Below are 20911 nucleotides of genomic sequence, written 5' to 3'. Positions count from 1 at the left end.
CACGGGGATTCGAACCAGCGATCCCCGTGTTGGTAGCCAACGGAATAGACCGCATCCATGCTTCTATTCTATTAGTTTTGAGCTATCATGGCTCCTTGTGGTCTGTCTTAATGAACAGGGCATCTACATTTATAAATAAGCAATGTGTGGGCAGCTTAGTATGATGGACACTTGAGAGAGGAGAAATAACACGAGACAGACAGCACATGAAAAACTAGCATAACCGCTGTCTCTTGTGCGCACTTACATTGTTTTTATTTTCTTGCCAACCTGTGTACAAATATGTAGTATAGTCAATTGTTGTTGTTTGTTTGTTTTTTGGTTTTCCTTACAGCTAGTCAGCACTGAGTCAAAGCAGCCCAAGAAGCCGAGGAGACACAAGAGAGAGTGGATTCTTCCTCCTGCCAAGCTGAAAGAGAATAAGGACTACACCGATAGGGAGTTCATTGCCAAGGTGAATAAACAAGTAGCGTCAGGTAGCATAACCAAACATTTTGAAACCTGGCATCCATTCTGCCCAAAGGGCGCTTCAAGAACCAAAACCAGAAATGGGTTCTTATGACATCATTAGAAACTAGCCCGGCACCGGTATGCCTCCAGCAAATAGGAATTGGTTTGAATGCATTGAGGGACAGGGAGAAAAAGACAGCAGAGATACCAACAGACAAATACAGGATGAAAAAGAGAAGTGAGGGCCGGGGAAGTGTTCTGATTCCTCCGTGGCCGTATGGGTTTGAGCCAGGGACTCAAGTTTCCCCTGATAAACCATAGGCGTGCATGTTAGGTGAAGCGGACCCACTATAATAAAAGCAATCACCATCGATGGCACAACTGTCTCCCCTTCCCCCCAGGCATGCAGCCTTGGTGTGATCCTCGATCCCACCCTCTCCCTTGAGCCACATATCTGCCAAATGGTCAAATCCTCCTTCTACCACCTTCACAACATTGCAGAATAAGACCCTCTCTCTCACGCCCTGCTGCTGAGATACTGATCCATGCCTTCATCTCCTCCCGCCTTGATTACTGCAACTCACTCCTCTATGAATCAGTGCTAGCTCTATCAAGAGACTCCAACTGGTTCAGAACGCATCCACCCGACTTTTAACTTTCACCAAATCCTGGCACTACATCACCCCAGTCCTAAAAGACCTCCACTGGCTACCCATCTCCCACCGGATCAATTACAAACTCCTGGTTCTTACTTATAAAGCCCTTCACAAACTGGCTCCCCCATACCTCACCGGTCTCCTCTCCCCCTACCAACCCTCTCGGTCCCTCAGATCCACCTCAGTCTCCCTTCTCTCCACCCCAGGTCCAACCTCCTTGGTGACCGAGCCTTCTCCAGGACAGCTCCCAGGCTCTGGAACTCACTCCCCCAAATCATTAGAGACTCAGAATCCCTCCCACTCTTCCAATCCCGTCTCAAGATACACCTTTTCTCTATTGCCTTTGCCTTCTCGTGCCCCCCCCCCCCCCGTCCGCTCATCCACCCCTGGTCTGGGGCAGGCTGGGGACTGAACGTTTCACCTGCATCTGTGATTTATGTGATTTATTATGTTTGTTTTTCTTTCCCTTTATATCTGTCCAAGTGGGAGAGTCCTGCTGTCGTCGTGTGTGGCTGCCACTTACCCCTCTCGTAGCCCCCCTTCCCATCCACCCCTGTATGTCTGCCCCCCTTCCAATCCACCCCTGTATGTCTGCCCCCCTTCCCATCCACCCCTGTATGTCTGCCCCGCCTTCCCATCCACCCCTGTATGTCTGTCCCCCCTTCCTATCCACCCCTGCATGTCTGTGTTTTGTTTATATCTGTCATCTTGTTTCACTCCATTTATTGTAAAGCAACTTTGAGTACTAGAAAAGCGCTACATAAGATTGATTTATTATTATCATTATTATTATTATTATTATTATTATTATTATTATTATTATTGTTATTATAATGCCCATACAAGTAAGAAAAAGGGGCGCAAGGGATGGTGTTTTTGGGCCATTTGATAGACTGGTAAGCTGTCCAGGGTGTCTCCCTGCCCATCGCCCTGTATACTCACTCAAACAGGTAACAGCAGTATTGATATGCATCTCCCCAACCTGCATCTCCCCAACCTGCACCTCCCCAACCTGCATCTCCCCAACCTGCCCCTCCCCAACCTGCATCTCCCAGCTTGTCGACAGCCATACCAACATGCACCCTGGCTCTGCCAAGTGACGCAAGCTAAGCAGATGTGGGCTTTGCTAGTACCTTGATGGGAGACCTTCCGGGAAAATCTAAGTTGCTGTTGGAAGGGGTGTTGCTGGGCCAGTAGGGGGCAGTCTTCCTCCTGGTCCTAATAAAAACAACAAATATCAAACCTTAATGCCCCAGGGCAGTCACGGGGACACTGTGCTTTAGGAGATGCTGTCCATCGGATGAGATGTTAAACCGAGGTCCTGGCTCACTATGGTCATTAAAGATCCCATGACACTTATCACAAAGAGTAGGGGTCCACCACCCCCCCCCCGTGTCCTGGCAACATTCCCAACCTGGCTTTCTCCATCTGGCCACCTAATCATCACCCATGTACCTGGCTCAATGACCCCCCCTCTCCACCTCAAGCTGATGTGTGGCGAGTGTTCTGGCACAAAATGGCTGCCGTGCATCACCCAGGTGGTGCTATACACCGGTGGTGGGTGAAGTGAGTTAATGATGATGATGATGATGATTATGATTATGATTATTACTTATAAAATCCATTTATAGCTAATTGCTTATAAATTCCTGTAAACGTGGAAACCAACATAACTAAATATAACAGGGAACGGGGACAGGGTCTATCTGATAATTATATCGTAGCTGGTGTGCTGATGGTATGGTGGCCCAGTGGTCAGCACTGTTGCCTCACGGCAAGAAGGTCCTGGGTTCGAACCCCAGGCCGTCCCAGGTCCTTTCTGTGTGGAGTTTGCATGTTCTCCCCGTGTCTGCGTGGGTTTCCTCCCACCATCAAAAAGACATGCATGTTAGGGTGTGTCTGTGAATGTTCTCGTCCATCCAGGTCATGGTTATGCAAAGGAGTTGAATCAAGTGCAACTGGACTTGGTATATATCCGTGAAGACGTTTCGCCTCTCATCCAAGAGGCTTCCTCAGCTCGTGCCTTTCTGACTAGACCAAGCTAGTCATGTTAGGGTTAATACTCCTGCCTGTGCCCCTGAGCAAGGCGATGGAAAGAAGGACTAGAGTTGGTCCCCGGGTGCTGCTGCTGCCCCCTGCTCCTATACAATAGGATGGGTTACACTTATTGTAAGAATACAAGGAGAAAAATGAGTGGCTTTTTTTAATCGATTTTAAACCGAATAGAAGGTTTTCAGGGTGAGCTGGGGGGGGTATGGTGTTTACATGCAATAATTCCATATATATCATACTGTAATACTTGTATGTATAAAGTAACAGCACACGTTCCCTCTATTACCTTTCGGTTCTGTGGTCAGATTCGCTCTGATAAGGACCAGCATGCCCAGGTGGAGTACTTTCTAACCGGACCAGGCGCTGACAGGGCACCCTTCAACCTCTTCAAGGTTGACCCTGACACTGGGTTTGTACGTATTACTGGAGTCCTGGATCGGGAGAAACAGCCATTCTACAACGTGAGTCTCCGAATCAAATGAAATAGCAGAACAATAATCTTGTTCAGGGCATGTCCCACTAAATGCAGTGATTTGAATGGATCCTTAGCCTCAGATGTCTGAGGGGCCAAAATATTTTAAAGAAAGGAACAAAGATTATCAGTTCCAGGTGCATAACGTGCAAATGGAGATTCATGTCCCTTCTCTGACTTGAGGAAAATCAAATAATATCTCTAAATATCAACAACTGCCCAAGCCCAGAGAACAGAACATTATATTTCTCATCTGGAGCTGCTCTAGAGAAAGCAGATGCCAGTTCCAAACACTCCTGAACCAACAGGAACACCGCACGCCACACTGGTTGGAACGCCTCCCCGTGCTAGCGTGATGTCTTATATGGCTCAGCATGTCCACATCTTGTATCTTGATGACATCACTTTTCATTTTCTATTATCAGGCTTTGGAATAGTTGGGTTTTAGGGTGGCGCAGTGGTTAGTGCAGTCGCCTCACAGCAAGAAGGTCCTGGGTTTGAGCCCCGGGGTAGTCCAACCTTGGGGGCCGCCCTGGATCGTCCTCTGTGTGGAGTTTGCATGTTCTCCCCGTGTCTGTGTGGGTTTCCTCCAGGTGCTCCGGTTTCCTCCCACAGTCCAAAGACATGTAGGTCAGGTGACTCACCATACTACATTGTCCCTAGGTGTGTGTGTGTGTGTGTGTGTGTGTGTGTGTGTGTGTGTGTGTGTGTGTGTGTGTGTGTGTGTGTGTGTGTGTGTGTGTGTGTGTGTGTGTGTGTGTGTTTGTGTGGGCCCTGTGTTATGGCCTGGCGGCCTGTCCAGGGTGTCTCCCCGCCTGCTGCCCCAATGACTGCTGAGATAGGCTCCAGTGACCCTGAGAGCAGAATAAGCGGTTTGGATAATGGATGGATGGAAGGAAGGATGGAAGGATGGAAGGAAGGAATAGTCATTTTTGGTTAAGTATTAACAGCATGAAAGCATGTGTTTATGTAGTGGCATGCAATCTTTAAGCCTTGAAAACCAGTTAAGTGAGATTGGCGTAACTGGCTGTGGTGCAGCTTACAGGAGTGGCTAAGTACAGAAACGGGACCACGGCAGAGGAGAACATCCCGTTAACGGTCACGGTGCTCGATGAGAATGACAACCCGCCTTACTTTGAGCTGCATTCCGGCAACATCACAGAGTGCAGCAAAAAAGGTAAAGCTAACCTAACCTACTCTAACAGGTCTCTAACGGGTCTCTAACGGGTCTCTAAAAGGTCTCTAACGGGTCTCTAACGGGTCTCTAAAAGGTCTCTAAAGGGTCTCTAACGGGTCTCTAACGGGTCTCTAACGGGTCTCTAACGGGTCTCTAAAGGGTCTCTAACGGGTCTCTAACGGGTCTCTAAAAGGTCTCTAACAGGTCTCTAAAAGGTCTCTAACGGGTCTCTAACAGGTCTCTAACGGGTCTCTAACAGGTTACATGTCATACGCAGCTCTTCCAGATAAAATCAGCGGTGCTGATTTGAAGTCCTCCAGTTTTCATTTTATACCCATGAACTGAGGGTGTCTGCTGAGATGGTCTTCTTGATGTGCTCCACTATAGGAACCTTTGTAATGCAGATTGAGGGACAGGACAAAGACCAAGAAGGAACAATAAATGCTGAGATTGTTTACAGCATTATCAGTCAAGAGCCGGCGGGCTCGGGTAACATGTTCGCTTTGGACAAGAAGACAGGCAAGCTGTACGTCAAGGAGGTCACACTGGACAGAGAGGTCAGAACCTCACACAACCTCTTGAACCAAACTCGGTATACAGCACCACGCAATACCAACACCTTTCTGCCACTGATGATATATGAAGAAATACAAATCTATAATATACAAATACATAATATAATATGATAAATAATAAAGCATATATATAATATAAACAATAATATATAATACACAAACAAATATAATAATATAATATAATAATATAATATAATAATATTATATATATATATATATATATATATATAACGTTTTTTTTTCCGAAACCGTAAATGGTGTTGAGTGCTCAACTAATGAGGGGTGGAATATCAACATGGATACAGGGAAAAAGATTTTAATACATTGCAGTGCAGGCCTGTTTCATGCATCCACACTCATCAGCTGCACGGCTAACCCATGCTGTGATGAGTGCGAGATGCATGAAACAAGCCTGCACTGTAATGTATTAAAATCTTTTTTTTCCTCTATCCGTGTTGTATATATATATATATATATATATATATATATATATATATATATATATATATATATATATATATATATATATATATATATATATATATATATATATATATATATAAACACACACACACGCACATATAACTTTGTTAAAAGAAACACTCAATGGTAGGAAAGTGCTCAACAAATAAGGAGCAAAATAATCCAGTGAGTCAAGTAAATTATTTATCAGACAGTACTGACTCATAAAGAATTTACTTGACTCACTGGATTAATATATAAATAATAATATATAAATATACATGATATGATATATTAAATATGATATAATATATATTAATATATAAATAAAGTTGTTATTATTATTTTGTTATTATTATTATTATTATTATTATTATTATTATTATTATACCACTGGTGATTATTGTGATTCCTCTCTCTCCTAGACTCATGACTTCTACAAACTGGTTGTCCAAGGGGTTGACATGGGAGGTCAAGCAGGGGGGCTGACAGGCACAGGAACTGTTGAGGTCACCATCCTGGACATCAACGACAACATCCCCACACTGGAGAAAAATGAGGTGAGACACATGGACCGGTGTCAATATGAAATCAGCTAATCTTACTGCAGTCCAAATGATCATGAGCCCCAGGCAAACGAGACATCTGGACGTGCTCATATTGCCAACATTGCCTTATTTTGACCCACAAAAACCACTGAAAACCACAAATCACCACAAGCACACCCTACCATGTTACATTTTCCAGTGAGTACTGATATTGGTGTATGGATCGCTGCTGTCAGCTGGGGTGTGACAGTAACAGTTGTCATCTAAGATAGTTTCACTTGCCAATTTAAAGGGTAATTATGCCCCTAATAATCTGCATGTCCTATAATGGCTGGTGGTCTATCTTGTCTTAAAACCATAACTGCTTGGAGCAATTCAGTTTGACGGAGAAACTGACTTCGTCCTGCCAAGACAGCGGTTCCACGTTGCCCATACATGGACTAGAATGCAGTGCACGAGAGTTTCTAGCAGCAGAAATTAGGAGATGAACATCTCAGCCTTGTAGTTCTTCCACCATCCATTAGCAGTAATGGATGGTGGAAGTAAGCCAATTTGTTGTAGCGAGCCATGACAGTACAGACGACACTGGTTAAGTATTGTGTACGTGATAACGATGCCACTCCTATGATTAATACATGGGAATTAGGTTGTAAATTGGTGAAGTGAAATGTCCCTTTAAGTTGTTAATCATAATTCACTTACGCTATTGAGAGTCGACATACTTTTGGGCACAACACTGTCATTTAGTTGGATGTTGGTGTTGATTCCAAGAACTGCACATGACCATACTCACTTCCTGAATGCAAATCTTGTGTTTGTTTGTTTGTTTTTTTAGTACGACGGCACTGTGGATGAAAATGTTGCTGACGTCACTGTGCTGAAAATCAAAGCTATAGACAAAGACCTTGCGCACACAGACAACTGGCTGGCTGTATTTCACATTGTCACAGGAAATGAGAATGGACTCTTCTCCATTAAGACAGACAAGGACACCAATGTGGGCACTCTGAAACTGATCAAAGTATGATTACTTATATTCTTTTTACCATTTCTTGATCTAAGAATATTGATCTACTAAGTTTTTTATTTATTGTTGTTTTTTTTACCAGTATTTTATTTTTACCTTTGGTTTTTCTCACTTTTTTCCTTCAACACCTCCCTCAACTCCATTGTCTTCCTAACAGGCAGTGGATTTTGAAGAGGTCCAGGTCCTTGAGCTAGGGTTGCTTATTGAAAATGTAGCTCCTTTTGTGATGGGAAGCGCTGTGGCAATGGATGTGGATGTGGAGATAGGAGAAGGTGGTGGTCCTGGTGTTGGTGCCGGAGGTGGTGCCGGAGGTGGTGCAGGGCCTGGTGTAGACCTTGGGGTGGACTTAGGTTTGGATCTAGGACTAGATGCTGGGTTGGATGCTGGGTTAGATGCTGGGTTGGATGCTGGGTTGGATGCTGGGCTTGATGCAGGGCTTGATGCAGGGCTTGGTCCTGGTGTGAGTTTAGGACCTGGACTTGGGATTAAACCCGGTGTGGGGCCTGGGCTAGGAATAGGTCTTAAACCAGGCATCAAACCAGGACCAAAACCTAAACCTAAACCAGGGGAAAGCTATCCTATTAAGATTGCAGTAAAAAATGTGCCAGAGGGACCAGCATTCAAGCCAAGCACCAAGCCCGTTCCTGTGTCAGAAGACCCAAATAAGATGCCAAAGGATGGAGTGATCGCAGTGTTTGCTGCTGTTGATCCAGACACAGGAAAACCAGCTGAAGATGTCCGGTCAGTCAAACTACTGCCTAAGTAATCAAACAATACAAAGTTAAACTCGATCCCTATAGCTTTCTTCCTGTATATTCTTCACTCGTATATTTGCATTTATTTTAGGTATGCCAAAGCCCATGATCCAGACAACTGGGTTACTATTGATGAAGAAACTGCTGAGATTAAGCTTAACAAGATACCAGATCGAGAGTCCAACTTCTTAGTGAACGGCACATATATTGCCAAAATAGTCTGCATGACCCAAGGTAATATTCGGACTTTCAGACTCTGCAAGCATATTATAGATGATAATGGAATGGAATCACAGTGGTTCAATAATTGCTCTCTTGTTGTTGTTGTCCCTTCATAGTTAACTGCTTCAACAGCTGAAGGGGTTTGCAGTTAAAAACAATGCAGCGCTCCTCTGAACCTTTTCCCAGCCTGTCTGGTCTTTGATGGAACCTGCCAAACCACTTAGCTACCTTTCCCTGTGTGTCAGTCAGTAACCTAAATGACACACAGAAATTATATGGAGCTCTATTTTCAGATTTATCAGAAATGTAAGCAAATGAAGATAAGTAAAGCAGATTGCCTTTTAACACAAGAATAGTTTGTTTAGTGATCGCTCCATTCTCGCAGCTTTCTGACAGGAATCCTGTGAGAATATGAAGGCCAAATGTTTTGGACGGCCTGAGGCCTCATGCGATGGTGGAACTGTAGTAGGTAGGACCCTGTGAGTAGGTACAGACAGACAAGGGCATAACTTTGGTTTGAGAAGTGGGGGCGACACAATAAAATGAGAGGTCTGGGGGGGGGTTCTTCCTCAGAAAAAAACTTGTGATTTGAATCTAATTTCCTGCATTTCTACATATATTTAGGGACTACAGTAACCAATCATTAGCAAATAACTGACAATAGCTTATGTGACAGCTACACAGAGGGATAACTACAGAGGTATAAAGTTGATCAGCCACAGCATGAAGATATGGGAAAGAGTAATAGAAGCTAGGTTAAGAGGAGAGGTGATGATCAGCAGCAGCAGTATGGTTTCATGCCAGGAAAGAGCACCACCGATGTGATGTTTGCTTTGAGAATGTTGATGGAGAAGTATAGAGAAGGCCAGAAGGAGTTACATTGTGTCTTTGTAGATTTAGAGAAAGCATATGACAGGGTGCAGAGAGAGGAGGTGTGGTATTGTATGAGGAAGTCAGGAGTTGCAGAGAAGTATGTAGGAGTGGTGCAGGATATGTATGAGGGCAGTGTGACAGTGGTGAGGTGTGTGGTTGGAATGACAGATGGGTTCAAGGTGGAGGTGGGGTTACATCAAGGATCGGCTCTGAGCCCTTTCTTGTTTGCAACGGTGATGGACAGGTTGATGGACGAGATCAGGCAGGAGTCTCCGTGGACTATGATGTTTGCGGATGACATTGTGATCTGTAGCAACGGTAGGGTGCACGTTGAGGAGAGCCTGGAGAGGTGGAGGTATGCACTGGAGAGAAGAGGAATGAAAGTCAGTAGGAGCAAGACAGAATACCTATGTGTGAATGAGAGGGAGGACAGTGGAATGGTGAGGATGCAAGGAGAAGAGGTGGTGAAGGTGTATGAGTTTAAATACTTGGGGTCAACTGTTCAAAGTAACGGGGGTTGCAGAAGAGAGGTGAAGAAGAGAGTCCAGGCAGGGTGGAGTGGGTGGGGAAGAGTGTCAGGAGTGATTTGTGACAGAAGGGTACCAGCAAGAGTCAAAGGGAAGGTTTACAAGATGGTTGTGAGACCAGCTATGTTATATGGTTTGGAGACAGTGACACTGATGAAAAGACAGGAGGTGCAGCTGGAGGTGGCAGAGATGAAGATGATAAGATTTTCACTGGGAGTGATGAAGAAGGACAGGATTAGGAACGAGTATATTAGAGGGACAGCTCAGGTTGGACGGTTTGGAGACAAAGCAAGAGAGACAAGATTGAGATGGTTTGGACATGTGTGGAGGAGAGATGCTGGGTATATTGGGAGAAGGATGCTGAATATGGAGCTGCCAGGGAAGAGGAGAAGAAGAAGGCCAAAGAGGAGGTTTATGGATGTGGTGAGGGAGGACATGCAGGTGGCTGGTGTGACAGAGGAAGATGCAGAAGACAGGAAGAGATGGAAATGGATAATCCACTGTGGCGCCCCCTAACAGGAGCAGCGGAAAGTAGTAGTAGTAGTAGTAGTAGTAGTAGTGGTAGTAGTAGTGGTAGTAGTGGTAGTATTCAATTCAATTCAATTCAATTCAACTTATTGTCATTAAAAACAATGTGCAGGCACATGTTAAAAATGAAATGAGGGCTGTGGCTTCACCAGACAGTGCAAGACAGACACAAACAAATACAGCAAGCACAATATAAGATATACACACATGAAGATCAAACACAGTATAAGATATACACACATGAAGACCAAACACAGTATAAAATATACACACATGAAGACCAAACACAGTATAAGATATACACACATGAAGACCAAAAGCTAAAAATAAGTTAACAGAGGGCACGAGTACAAAATATTTAAAAATATCCACAGACATTCAGTGGGTTGCCAGGTTCAGGTGGGCAACAGCTTGTGGAAAGAGGGTGTTTTTCAGCCTGGTAGTGCGGGCTCTGACCTAACAGACTGAGGCCTGTTGGTCAGGAAGTCCAGGATCCAGCTACAGAGGGAGGGGTTGAGGCCAAGGGAGAGGAGTTTGGTGGTTAGCTTGCCAGGGATGATAGTGTTGAAGGCAGAGCTGTAATCTATAAACAGCATCCGGATGTATGTGTTGTTAAGTTCAAGGTGGGTCAGAGCAAAGTGCAGGGTAGTGGCAATGGCATCCTCAGTAGACCTTCTGGGACGGTAGGCGAACTGATGTGGGTCGAATGTGGGGGGGTAATGTTTTTGATGTGAGCCAGAACCAGTCTCTCAAAGCACTTCGTGGCAATGGGGGTGAGTGCTATGGGTCGGTAGTCATTCAGACATGTGCAACATTCACAGTAGTAGTAGTAATAGTAGTACTAGTAGTAGTAGTAGTAATAGTAGTACTAGTAGCAGTAGTAGTAGTAGTAGTAGTACTAGTAGCTTATGTGACAGCTATGAATGAGTTTTGAATATATCACCTAACCCGTTATACAGCACACATGACCTACCTGCAACCCAGTGCTGCTTCTCCTGCCTCCCCTTCCCTGTCTCCCTCCTTCACCTCCACCTGCCGGGGGTGTGACAGGAAAGCAAAGTGGCGTTATCCTCCCGAGCCCGTGGTGTGTGGGTCTAATGTTAAAGTAAGCTAGCAGCGAGCGAGACTCTGCTGTTCATACCTTTTCCACAGATATGTGCTGTGGCTTAAGGTGGACTCGTTTTCAAGTTACATAGCTTAATAAAAGTATGCTGTTTTACAACCACCTTAAACATTACTTCGCCATTTTGCTTTTTACCCCCTTTGGAACAACGTGGTGGGCTGGGGACTATTTCCCCCGCCAGGCGGGCGTAGTAACAACCAGACCGCTGATCGCTGGTATTACCAGGCTCTTTATAGTAGTAATAATAATGAAAAGATTGTGGAAGTGGAAGTGGGGGGGGGGCACAAATGGGATTTTGAAAAGAGGGCGGGGGGACATGCCCCCCCGTCCCCAATGGGAATTACGCACGCCCCAGCAGACAAATGGATGGTCCAGGCTAGGGCCCAGCTGTCTTGTGTGGATGCTGAACATGTGAGAAGGCAGTGAGAGCCGTCCGTGGCAGCAGGTGGCGGCGACATTTGTGCGTTATTCGGCACGACGCCTGTAGTTGTGTCAGAATGTTCCTGTTAAAATGGGTAGCGCGCCCAGCATGACTGCTTAACAGCAGCCACGTTATCATACAGTACACACGAGGCTCGGAGGGAGAGCGGCCCGTCTGCTGACGGGGCGGCTGCCGGGTTGACCCACGCCTCCTCGACACCTCACCCCTACCAAGTCCCGGTGAGAGGGTGCTTACCTAGATGGTTGAAACCGGAAAACGCCATCGGGGTGTGTGTGTGTGTATGTGTGTGTGTCTGTGTCTGTGTGTGTGTGTGTGCACGCGGGTGAATGTGAGGCCTACCTTGACGGTGAAGTGCTCTGAGTGGCTGTTGCAGTGCAGTCCATCTACAACTTGATTTATACTGTAGCGAATTCGGGGGGCAGCCGGGGACCGCCTCAGCCGGGACACGAACCCGGATCTCCCTCACCACGGGCGACTGCGTTACCCAGTTGACTAAACAACCCCCAGGTCCGCGTCCCGGCTCGAACCGGCGATCCCCATGTTGTGACATTGGGCTATAGTACAAATCAAATGGGCTTGACTTGGTAGGCAGGTGCAGTAGAGTGCTATGCTACCCGGACGGCCCAGACAAGGTCATGTTGTGTGGTAGTTTGTGTGGTAGTGTTGTTATTCCTTGTTAAGTACAGTGAGAGCCATGGACCCGGAATCAAACTGCATGTAGTGCAAACCCACATGACCACTCAACATGACTGTGATATTACTGCAAAACCCTTCACGCTGTTTTTATGACCAAGTTTCTCATTTCAACAAACTGGGCTGTTGTGATCCACAGACATGCCGGCTAAGACAGCTACGGGAACAATAGCCATTCAAGTGGTGGACTCAAATGACCACTGCCCCACCCTGGCCACCACTTATGATAGCCTCTGCTCCGATGACAAAACCGTCTATGTCACTGGTTTCGACGAAGATGTTAAGCCCAATGGCGCCCCGTTTAGCTTCAGAATCCTACCCGAAGGGACGCACGGTACCTGGGAGGTAGAGCTCATCAACGGTAAGCATGTGAACGGCTGAGCCACCACATGGTGAAAGGCCAGGATAATGACGGTGAAACTATCTACTGTTCTGCTGCAGCAAAGTGATAACCTGACAAGGACACTTCCACAGCGTGTCCCCTTCCTGCGCACACGCTATCACGCCTTCACGTTGAGTGCAATGCACACGCCAAAGTCCCATTCTGCATGCCGATCCTTCCCATTAACTTCTGTGGCAAGCTGATGCGTCCAAACACCGCGCATCACCTTGAACGGTCATGACGTCACCAGCGAGGCTCAGTTCGCCCAGGTCACCTGATGCGAGGACATCCACAAGCAGGGAAGCAGGGAAACAGCCTTCTTTGTAATTAAATCATGGTATTAACGGTAGTATTGGTTATTTTATTAACCTTAACCCTGACCCTGACCCTGACCCTGACCCTGACCCTGGCTCTGGTTGTGGATTCCCGCACTTCTGGTGAACCTGGTTATTCTATTAACCTTAACCCTGACCCTGACCCTGACCCTGACCCTGACCCTGGCCCTGGTTGTGGATTCCCGTGCTTCTGGTGAACTGGACGAACTGAGCCTCACTGGTGACGTCATGACCGTTCAAGGTGATGCATGGTATTTGGACGCATCAGCTCTCCGCAGAAGATAATGGAAAGGATCGGCGTATCGTCTGCACACAAAACTGGATTTTGGCGTATGCACTGCATAAAAAGTGTTATTTGTACGCAGATTGGTGAGACTGGGTTGTTACTGGCATAACTTATATGAAACTATTTCATATAGGTTATGCCAGTAGCAACTTTGTTGGTAGGCTACTAGATGCCAGTAACTTATGCTAACAACTTAAGTTGTTACTTATGCCAGTAAGTACTTTGTTGGTAGGCTACTAGATTAGTTTCAGAAACTAATCCAGTAGCCTACCAACAAAGTAGATCACTTTACTAATGCTGAATTTCACAGAAGTTTGCAAGTAATTTGCAAAGGGCATTTTTAAAATTATTATTATTATTATCATTGTGCTCACTCAACTCTCACCTCTCCTTTCCTTTCGCTAGAAACAAGTGCAGCTCTTCACTCTCTGGAAGACTTGTGGCCAGGAATCTATGAACTAGAGGTGGAGGTGGCAGATGAACAGGGCCTGTCCTGCCCCTCCAATGAGGTTTTCCAGCTGGAGGTGTGTATCTGTGGCGAGACGAAAGGCTGCGGCAGCAAGGCAGCCAGATTACAGACCACTTCAACCAAGCTCTCCGCCCCAGCCATCAGCCTTTTTCTCAGTGCCATGTGCTTACTGCTGTGTGAGTATCGCTGATGAAGCAAACTGATTGATGTTCACGTTGTAAAAAATCGTATTTACACCTAAAATTCAGTTCAGCACATGATTAGATAGAATGCTGATTTTCTTTTAGGGCTGTGCGATATGACCAAAATCTCATATCACGATATAGGTCATTCATATCACGATAATGATACATATCATGACATAGGTCATTCTTATCAAGATAATGAGACATATCACGATATAGGTCATTCATATCATGATGATACATATCACGATATAGGTCATTCATATCACGATAATGATACATATGATATAGGTCATTCATATCACGATAATGATACATATCACGATATAGGTCATTCATATCACGATAATGATACATATGATATAGGTCATTCATATCACGTTAATGATACATATCACGATATAGGTCGTTCATATCACGACAATGATACATATCACAATATAGATCATTCATATCACGATAATGATACATAGCACGATATAGGTCATTCATATCACGATAATGATACATATCATGATATAGATCATTTATATCATGATTTATATCATGATAATGATACATATCATGATATAGATCATTCATATCATGATAATGATAAATATGATATAGGATTTAATTGAATGATTTGCTTCGTTTCCCAGTCATCCCACTCATACTAGTGTTCTGTCAGTGTGGTGGAGAGGACACCATATTTCCTGAACAATTCACTGAATTCCCATTTGATGTCAAGGAGCATCTCATATCTTATCCTACCGAGGGAAAAGGCGAGGATAAGGTCAGTTTACTGATGTGCAGCTATATGTTTTGTTTTGTTTTATTTTGTTGTTTTGAGGGGGGGTCAGCTTTTTTGAGTTATTCTTGTTTTTGTTTTTGTTTTTTTTACATCTAATTACCCCAGGCAGTGATTTAAAGGGAATAAAGGTTCTGCCTCAGCATATGATTCGCATTGTCATAGTTTAGCGCCACCTTCAGGGAACATACAGGGATGATGTTGCTGTGGGTACTATGTGGCCTCCCGCTTATACAATACTGCGCGTATAAAAGGTCCCACAGCGGTTTCCTGTTACCGACACTATTGATTCATTTTCGTTTTCCATTTTCCCCCTCTGCTCTGATGGAGTAGGTCTATCTTTCAATGCCCCTCCTTCATTCTTATCGGTTGGTGGAACTAAAATGACATTTATGAGCTGTTAGCATCATCAAACACTGAAATTGGTTCAACATGCTCTAAAGAGGCCAGGTCTCTTCATTGGATGGTGCATGACCATTCCATAGAATACCATAGAACCACAGCAGGGGCATCAAATCCAGTTATCTGGATTTCACCTATATTGTTCCTTTAAAGGGCGCCACGGTGGCGCAGTGGTTAGCGCGGTCACCTCACAGCAAGGACCTGTGTTCGAACCCCGGGATTTCAATGTTGTATTGTGTAAACACAACATCTATTGCACGTTGTCCGTCTTGGGAGAGAGATCCCTCATGTGTTACTCTCCCTGAGGTTTCTTCCTATTTGTTCTCCCTGTGAAAGGGTTTTTTGGGTTGTTTTTTTTTAGGGAGTTGTTCCTTATCCGATGAGAGGACGTTGTGTTGCTGTAAAGCCCACTGAGGCAAATTTGTAATTTGTGATATCGGGCTTTTCAAATAAAAATGATTTGATTTGATTTGATTGTCCAACCTTGGGGGTCATCCCGGGTCGTCCCCTGTGTGGAGTTTGCATGTTCTCCCCGTGTCTGCATGGGTTCCCTCCAGGTGCTCCGGTTTCCTCCCACAGCCCAAAGACATGTAGGTCAGGTGAAACGGCCTTAATAAATTGTCCTTAGGTGTGAATGTGTGGGCCCTGTGATGGACTGGCGGTCTGTCCAGGGTGTCTCCCCACCTGCCGTCCAATGACTGCTGGGATAGGCTCCAGCTTCCCCACGACCCAAATTCGGATAAGCGGCTTGGGTGATGAAATGGATGGAAAGAAAACAATATTTACGAAGTCTGACCAAAACAATACCAGAGGTGGGGCAGAGAGCTTATGTGTGCATTCACTGGAGATTGTACTTTGAAGTATGCACTAATCCTTAATCAGCGGTATCATGTTCTGCTTCTATTGAGATGTTTACTGTCATAAACATGAAGAGTTGGAGAGATATTTAGGAAATTGTGATACATTAAGTGCAGTACTGACATTCTGTCTCATATCAATAGGAAGTTCCCCTGCTGAGTGTTCCTGTAATTTTGGGTCCTGGAAGGAATGTTGACATACAAAAGGATCACAATGTTGTCACAAAATCTTCAAGAGTCACAACTTGTCGGACAAGCAGATTGTACAATGAATCAGGACTTACATCTCAAGAAACCGGTCAGGATTTCATTGACGTCAGTCGCCCCTATGGATCCTCAAAGGGTACATACAACTTTGGCAGTCCCAGTGCTACATTCACCGGATATGGAAAATACGCACATGCTACTCTCAGGTCAGCTATATATGAAGAAATGGCCCTACCAGACATTGTCCTCAATGATTACTACTCACAGGTAAATTGTTGTTTCATTTCTGTGCAGTTGTTCTCTAATGTAGCAAATTACTATAATGCAGCAACTGAGTTAAAATGAAATCAGAGGCTTTTTGATTAAAAAAGTAAACTGAAGAGACATATATCTTCAGTGACTGTTACACCAGTGACCAATATAATAATTTCTCCCTACAGAAAGCAATGTTTCCTTCACCGGTGAAGGACAGTTTGTTGGTGTATGAATATGAAGGCCAAGGCTCTCCTACCAGCTCGGTTGGCTGTTGCAGCCTCCTGGAATCTGACGATGACCTCCAGTTCCTCAACGACCTGGGGAAAAAGTTCAAGACTCTGGCTGAGATCTGCTCTCCTCCTGCTCCTCCAACACCACCAAAACCTCCCAAAGTTGATCGCATTCTCAAAACTACAGTTAACCGCATTGTTGAGCCAATTGTTAAGGCCAAAACTCAAGATTTTATTGAGACAATGCATACTAATATCCAAACAAAGAACATTATCTCTTCCAATACTGTTAACGTTTGCAAAACCTCTGCTAGCACTGTAAACACTGTTCAATCAACAAACAGCCCTCCATCACAACCTCTCTCTAGTTCTGTTACCAAGGTTAGTAACATCATCCAGTCTCCTACACTACCCTCTCCTGGCCAGACACTTCTGCTGCAACAGCAGCCTTTGTACTATGCTACCGCTCCTATGCTGCAGCCCATGCACTACATGGTTCAACCTCAGCTTCAGAATACTGTCCTTTTGGCTGATGGGACCTGTGGAGCGAACTTTCAGGGTATGTTTGTAGTCAATGGGGCCCAGAGTTCCCCTACTGGGCTGGTTATCCAGGGTACACAAGGCCAAATAAGCCCAACCAGCATTGCCAGTGTCCCAAGTCCCACCAGCCCAGCCAGTCCAACAGTCCTGTTACCCACAGGTGGTTGGAAAATGATTGGCCCAGATTCTGATGGTAACTACATGTTGGTAGAGAATAAGACTAGTTCAGCTGATACATTGAGGCCTAATGCAGGATCATCTCAGGGCACTTTGCCCAGAGATGCTGTGCTGGTTAAAGAGGCTGCTTCCTCTCAGGGGGTGTTAGGCTCAGCAGCCCAGGGCTGTGTGTATGGCATTCTGCCAGGACACACCATGACTAGAGAAGGGATTGAATATTTATCAAACAGAAATTTGGGTAATACTTGGGTTGGGCAGCCTGGGCAGGTTGGGTTCGAGTCAGTCAGTGTGGTAGGGTGTGGTGTCGAGCACCCCAGTGGGGGACACATGATAGCCAGGCATGAGTTTAGACATCATGAAGTTCAGACAGCTGGGAATAGTCCAAATGAAATTAGACAGATCAAAGTAGACCAATTAGAACCGGGTAGCAAAGTAGTTTCTCCATGGGGACAAACACGGGGCAACCATTGGATCCAAATAGCAGACAGAGAAGCTTCACCAAAGAATGAACAGACAAATAATGTGAATACCTTGGTAACTACTGAAAAAAACCTATCGAAGGTTGAGAAAATAATGGATCAAAATGAAACAGAAAAAGCCCCAACAGAGGGTGGGATATTGCATCAAAATGAAACAGAAAAAAACCCTTCAGAAGATGAGCCAACGAATCAAAACGAAATAGAAAACGCCCTAGAGGATGAGGTACTAATGCATCAAAACGAAGCAGAACAGGCCCCGTCACATGTTGAGATAATGCATCAAAATGAAATACAAAAAATACCAACAGCAGATGAAATAAAGCATCAAAATGAAATGGAAAAAACCCCATCAGAGGATGAGATAATTCATCAAAATGAAATAGAGAAAGGCATATCAGAAGATGAGAAAATAACGGATCAAAATGAAACAGAAAAAGCTCCATCAGAGGACGTTATAATGCATCAAAATGAAATAGAGAAAGACCTATCAGAGGATGAGAAAATAATGGCTCAAAATGAAACAGAGAATGACCCATCAGAGGATGAGATAATGGCTCAAAATGAAATAGAGAAAGACCTATCAGAGGATGAGAAAATAATGGCTCAAAATGAAACAAAAAAAGCCCCATCAGAGGATGAGATAATGGCTCAAAATGAAATAGAAAAACACCTATCAGAGGATGACACAATGCATCAAAATGAAACGGGAAAAACACCATCTGAGGATGAGGTGACAATGCCTCAAAAGGAAATAGAGAAAGGCATATCAGAAGATGAGAAAATAACGGATCAAAATGAAACAGAAAAAGCTCCATCAGAGGACGTTATAATGCATCAAAATGAAATAGAGAAAGACCTATCAGAGGATGAGAAAATAATGGCTCAAAATGAAACAGAGAATGACCCATCAGAGGATAAGATAATGGCTCAAAATGAAATAGAGAAAGACCTATCAGAGGATGAGAAAATAATGGCTCAAAATGAAACAAAAAAAGCCCCATCAGAGGATGAGATAATGGCTCAAAATGAAATAGAAAAACACCTATCAGATGATGAGATAATGCATCAAAATGAAATAGAGAAAGGCATATCAGATGATGAGAAAATAACAGATCAAAATGAAACAGAAAAAGGCACATCAGAGGATGACATAATGCATCAAATTGAAATAGAAAAATACCTATCAGAGGGTGAGACAATGCACCATAATGAAATGGGGGAAAAACCATCTGAGGATGAGGTGATAATGTCTCAAAGGGAACTAGAAAAAACCCTGTCAGACGATGAGATAATGCATCAAAATGAAATGGAAAAACACATGTCAGAAGATGAGAAAATAACGGATCAAAATGAAACAGAAAAAGGCCCATCAGAGGATGATATGGTGCATCAAAATGAAACAGAGAAAGACCTATCAGAGGGTGAGAAAATAATTGCTCAAAATGAAACAGACAAAGCCCCATCAGAAGAGGAGATAATGGCTCAAAAGGAAATAGAAGAAGCCCCATCGGAGGATGAGATAATGCATCAAAATGAAATAGAAAAAGACCTATTAGAGGGTGAGACAATGCACCATAATGAAATGGGGGGGAAACCATCTGAGGATGAGGTGAAAATGCATCAAAGGGAAACAGAAAATACCCTATCAGAGGATGAGATAACGTATCAAAATGAAACAGAGAAAGACCTCTCAGACGATGAGAAAATAATGGCTCAAAATGAAACAGAAAAAGCCCCATCAGAGGATGAGATAATGCATCGAAATGAAATAGAAAAAGACCTATCAGAGGAGGAGACAATGCATCAAAATGAAATGGGAAAAGACCTATCAGAGGATAAAATAACAGATCAAAATGAAATAGATAAAGGCCTATCCGAGGATGAGAAAATAATGGATCAAAATTAAACAGTATGAGGTGATAATGCATCAAAGGGAAACAGAAAATACCCTATCAGAGGATGAGATAACACATCGAAGTGAAATAGAAAAAGCCCTATTAGAGGATAAAATAACATATCAAAATGAAACAGAGAAAGGCCTATCCGAGGGTGAGAAAGTAATGGATCAAAATTAAACAGAAAAAGCCCCATCACGTGATAAGATAATGCATCAAAATGAAATGGAAAAACACCTATCAAGAGGACGAGGTGATAATGCATCAAAATGAAACAGAAAATTACCATCACATGATGATTTAATGCATCAAAATGAAACAGAAAGTGCCCCATCAGAGGATGAGTTAATACATCAAAATGAAATGAAAAAAAAACCCTATCAGAGGATGAGATAATATATCAAAATCAAGTCAAGTAGGTTTTATTTGTCCCCAGAGGAGCAACAGTTGTGTAGCAGCAGCAATATTTAAACACACAAAACAACACTCCACAGAACACATAAGGCAAATAAATACAACATGTAGTGAGGAGAACAAAGCCAATGAAAAGCAGTGCAACAGTAAACAGTGTCAACAGTGTTTATCAAGGTGGAGCTGGTATTACCTCTTGCTGTTGGAGTTTACTAGTGAAATGGCTGAGAGAATGAAGGAGTGTTTGTATCTATTGGTTTTGACTATTAGGTTTTTGAAGCGGGAACCAGAAGGCAAGCTCTGAAACTCTAGATGCAGGGGGGGAGGTGCTGTCAGACAGGATGGATTCTGCTTTACTTAAAATGAAATAGAATTAAAAAAAAACATCGACAGATGAGAGAATTATCAAAATGAAATGGAAAAAACTTA

The 20911-nt window shown here is 44.0% G+C and overlaps 1 protein-coding gene across 1 annotated transcript; it reads left to right on the top strand.

Annotated features, from left to right (window-relative positions):
• The first annotated feature begins 340 nt into the window (after positions 1 to 340).
• Positions 341 to 20082, top strand: LOC130109764 (desmoglein-2.1-like). Its single transcript, XM_056276746.1, has 14 exons — positions 341 to 454; positions 3464 to 3619; positions 4669 to 4807; positions 5195 to 5364; positions 6270 to 6404; positions 7228 to 7413; positions 7577 to 8160; positions 8266 to 8408; positions 12722 to 12943; positions 13991 to 14230; positions 14881 to 15014; positions 16433 to 16762; positions 16936 to 17935; positions 18530 to 20082. The coding sequence occupies exons 4-14, from the start codon at positions 5206 to 5208 to the stop codon at positions 20080 to 20082; spliced, it is 4686 nt and encodes a 1561-aa protein (XP_056132721.1). The 5' UTR covers positions 341 to 454; positions 3464 to 3619; positions 4669 to 4807; positions 5195 to 5205.
• Positions 20083 to 20911: the final 829 nt, after the last annotated feature.

This window comes from Lampris incognitus, chromosome 3, assembly GCF_029633865.1.
Source record: "Lampris incognitus isolate fLamInc1 chromosome 3, fLamInc1.hap2, whole genome shotgun sequence".
Lineage (NCBI taxonomy): Eukaryota > Metazoa > Chordata > Actinopteri > Lampriformes > Lampridae > Lampris > Lampris incognitus.
The sequence above is the reverse complement of the archived record's forward strand: the minus strand, read 5'-3'. Positions and strand labels throughout refer to the sequence as shown.

Coding starts and splice junctions, on each gene's coding strand:
- LOC130109764 (XM_056276746.1), top strand. CDS start 5,206: ATGCAGATTGAGGGACAGGACAAAGACCAAGAAGGAACAATAAATGCT. Junction 12,944..13,990: donor GGAGGTAGAGCTCATCAACG/GTAAGCATGTGA, acceptor TCCTTTCGCTAG/AAACAAGTGCAGCTCTTCAC. Junction 17,936..18,529: donor TTTATCAAACAGAAATTTGG/GTAATACTTGGG, acceptor AAACCCCATCAG/AGGATGAGATAATTCATCAA.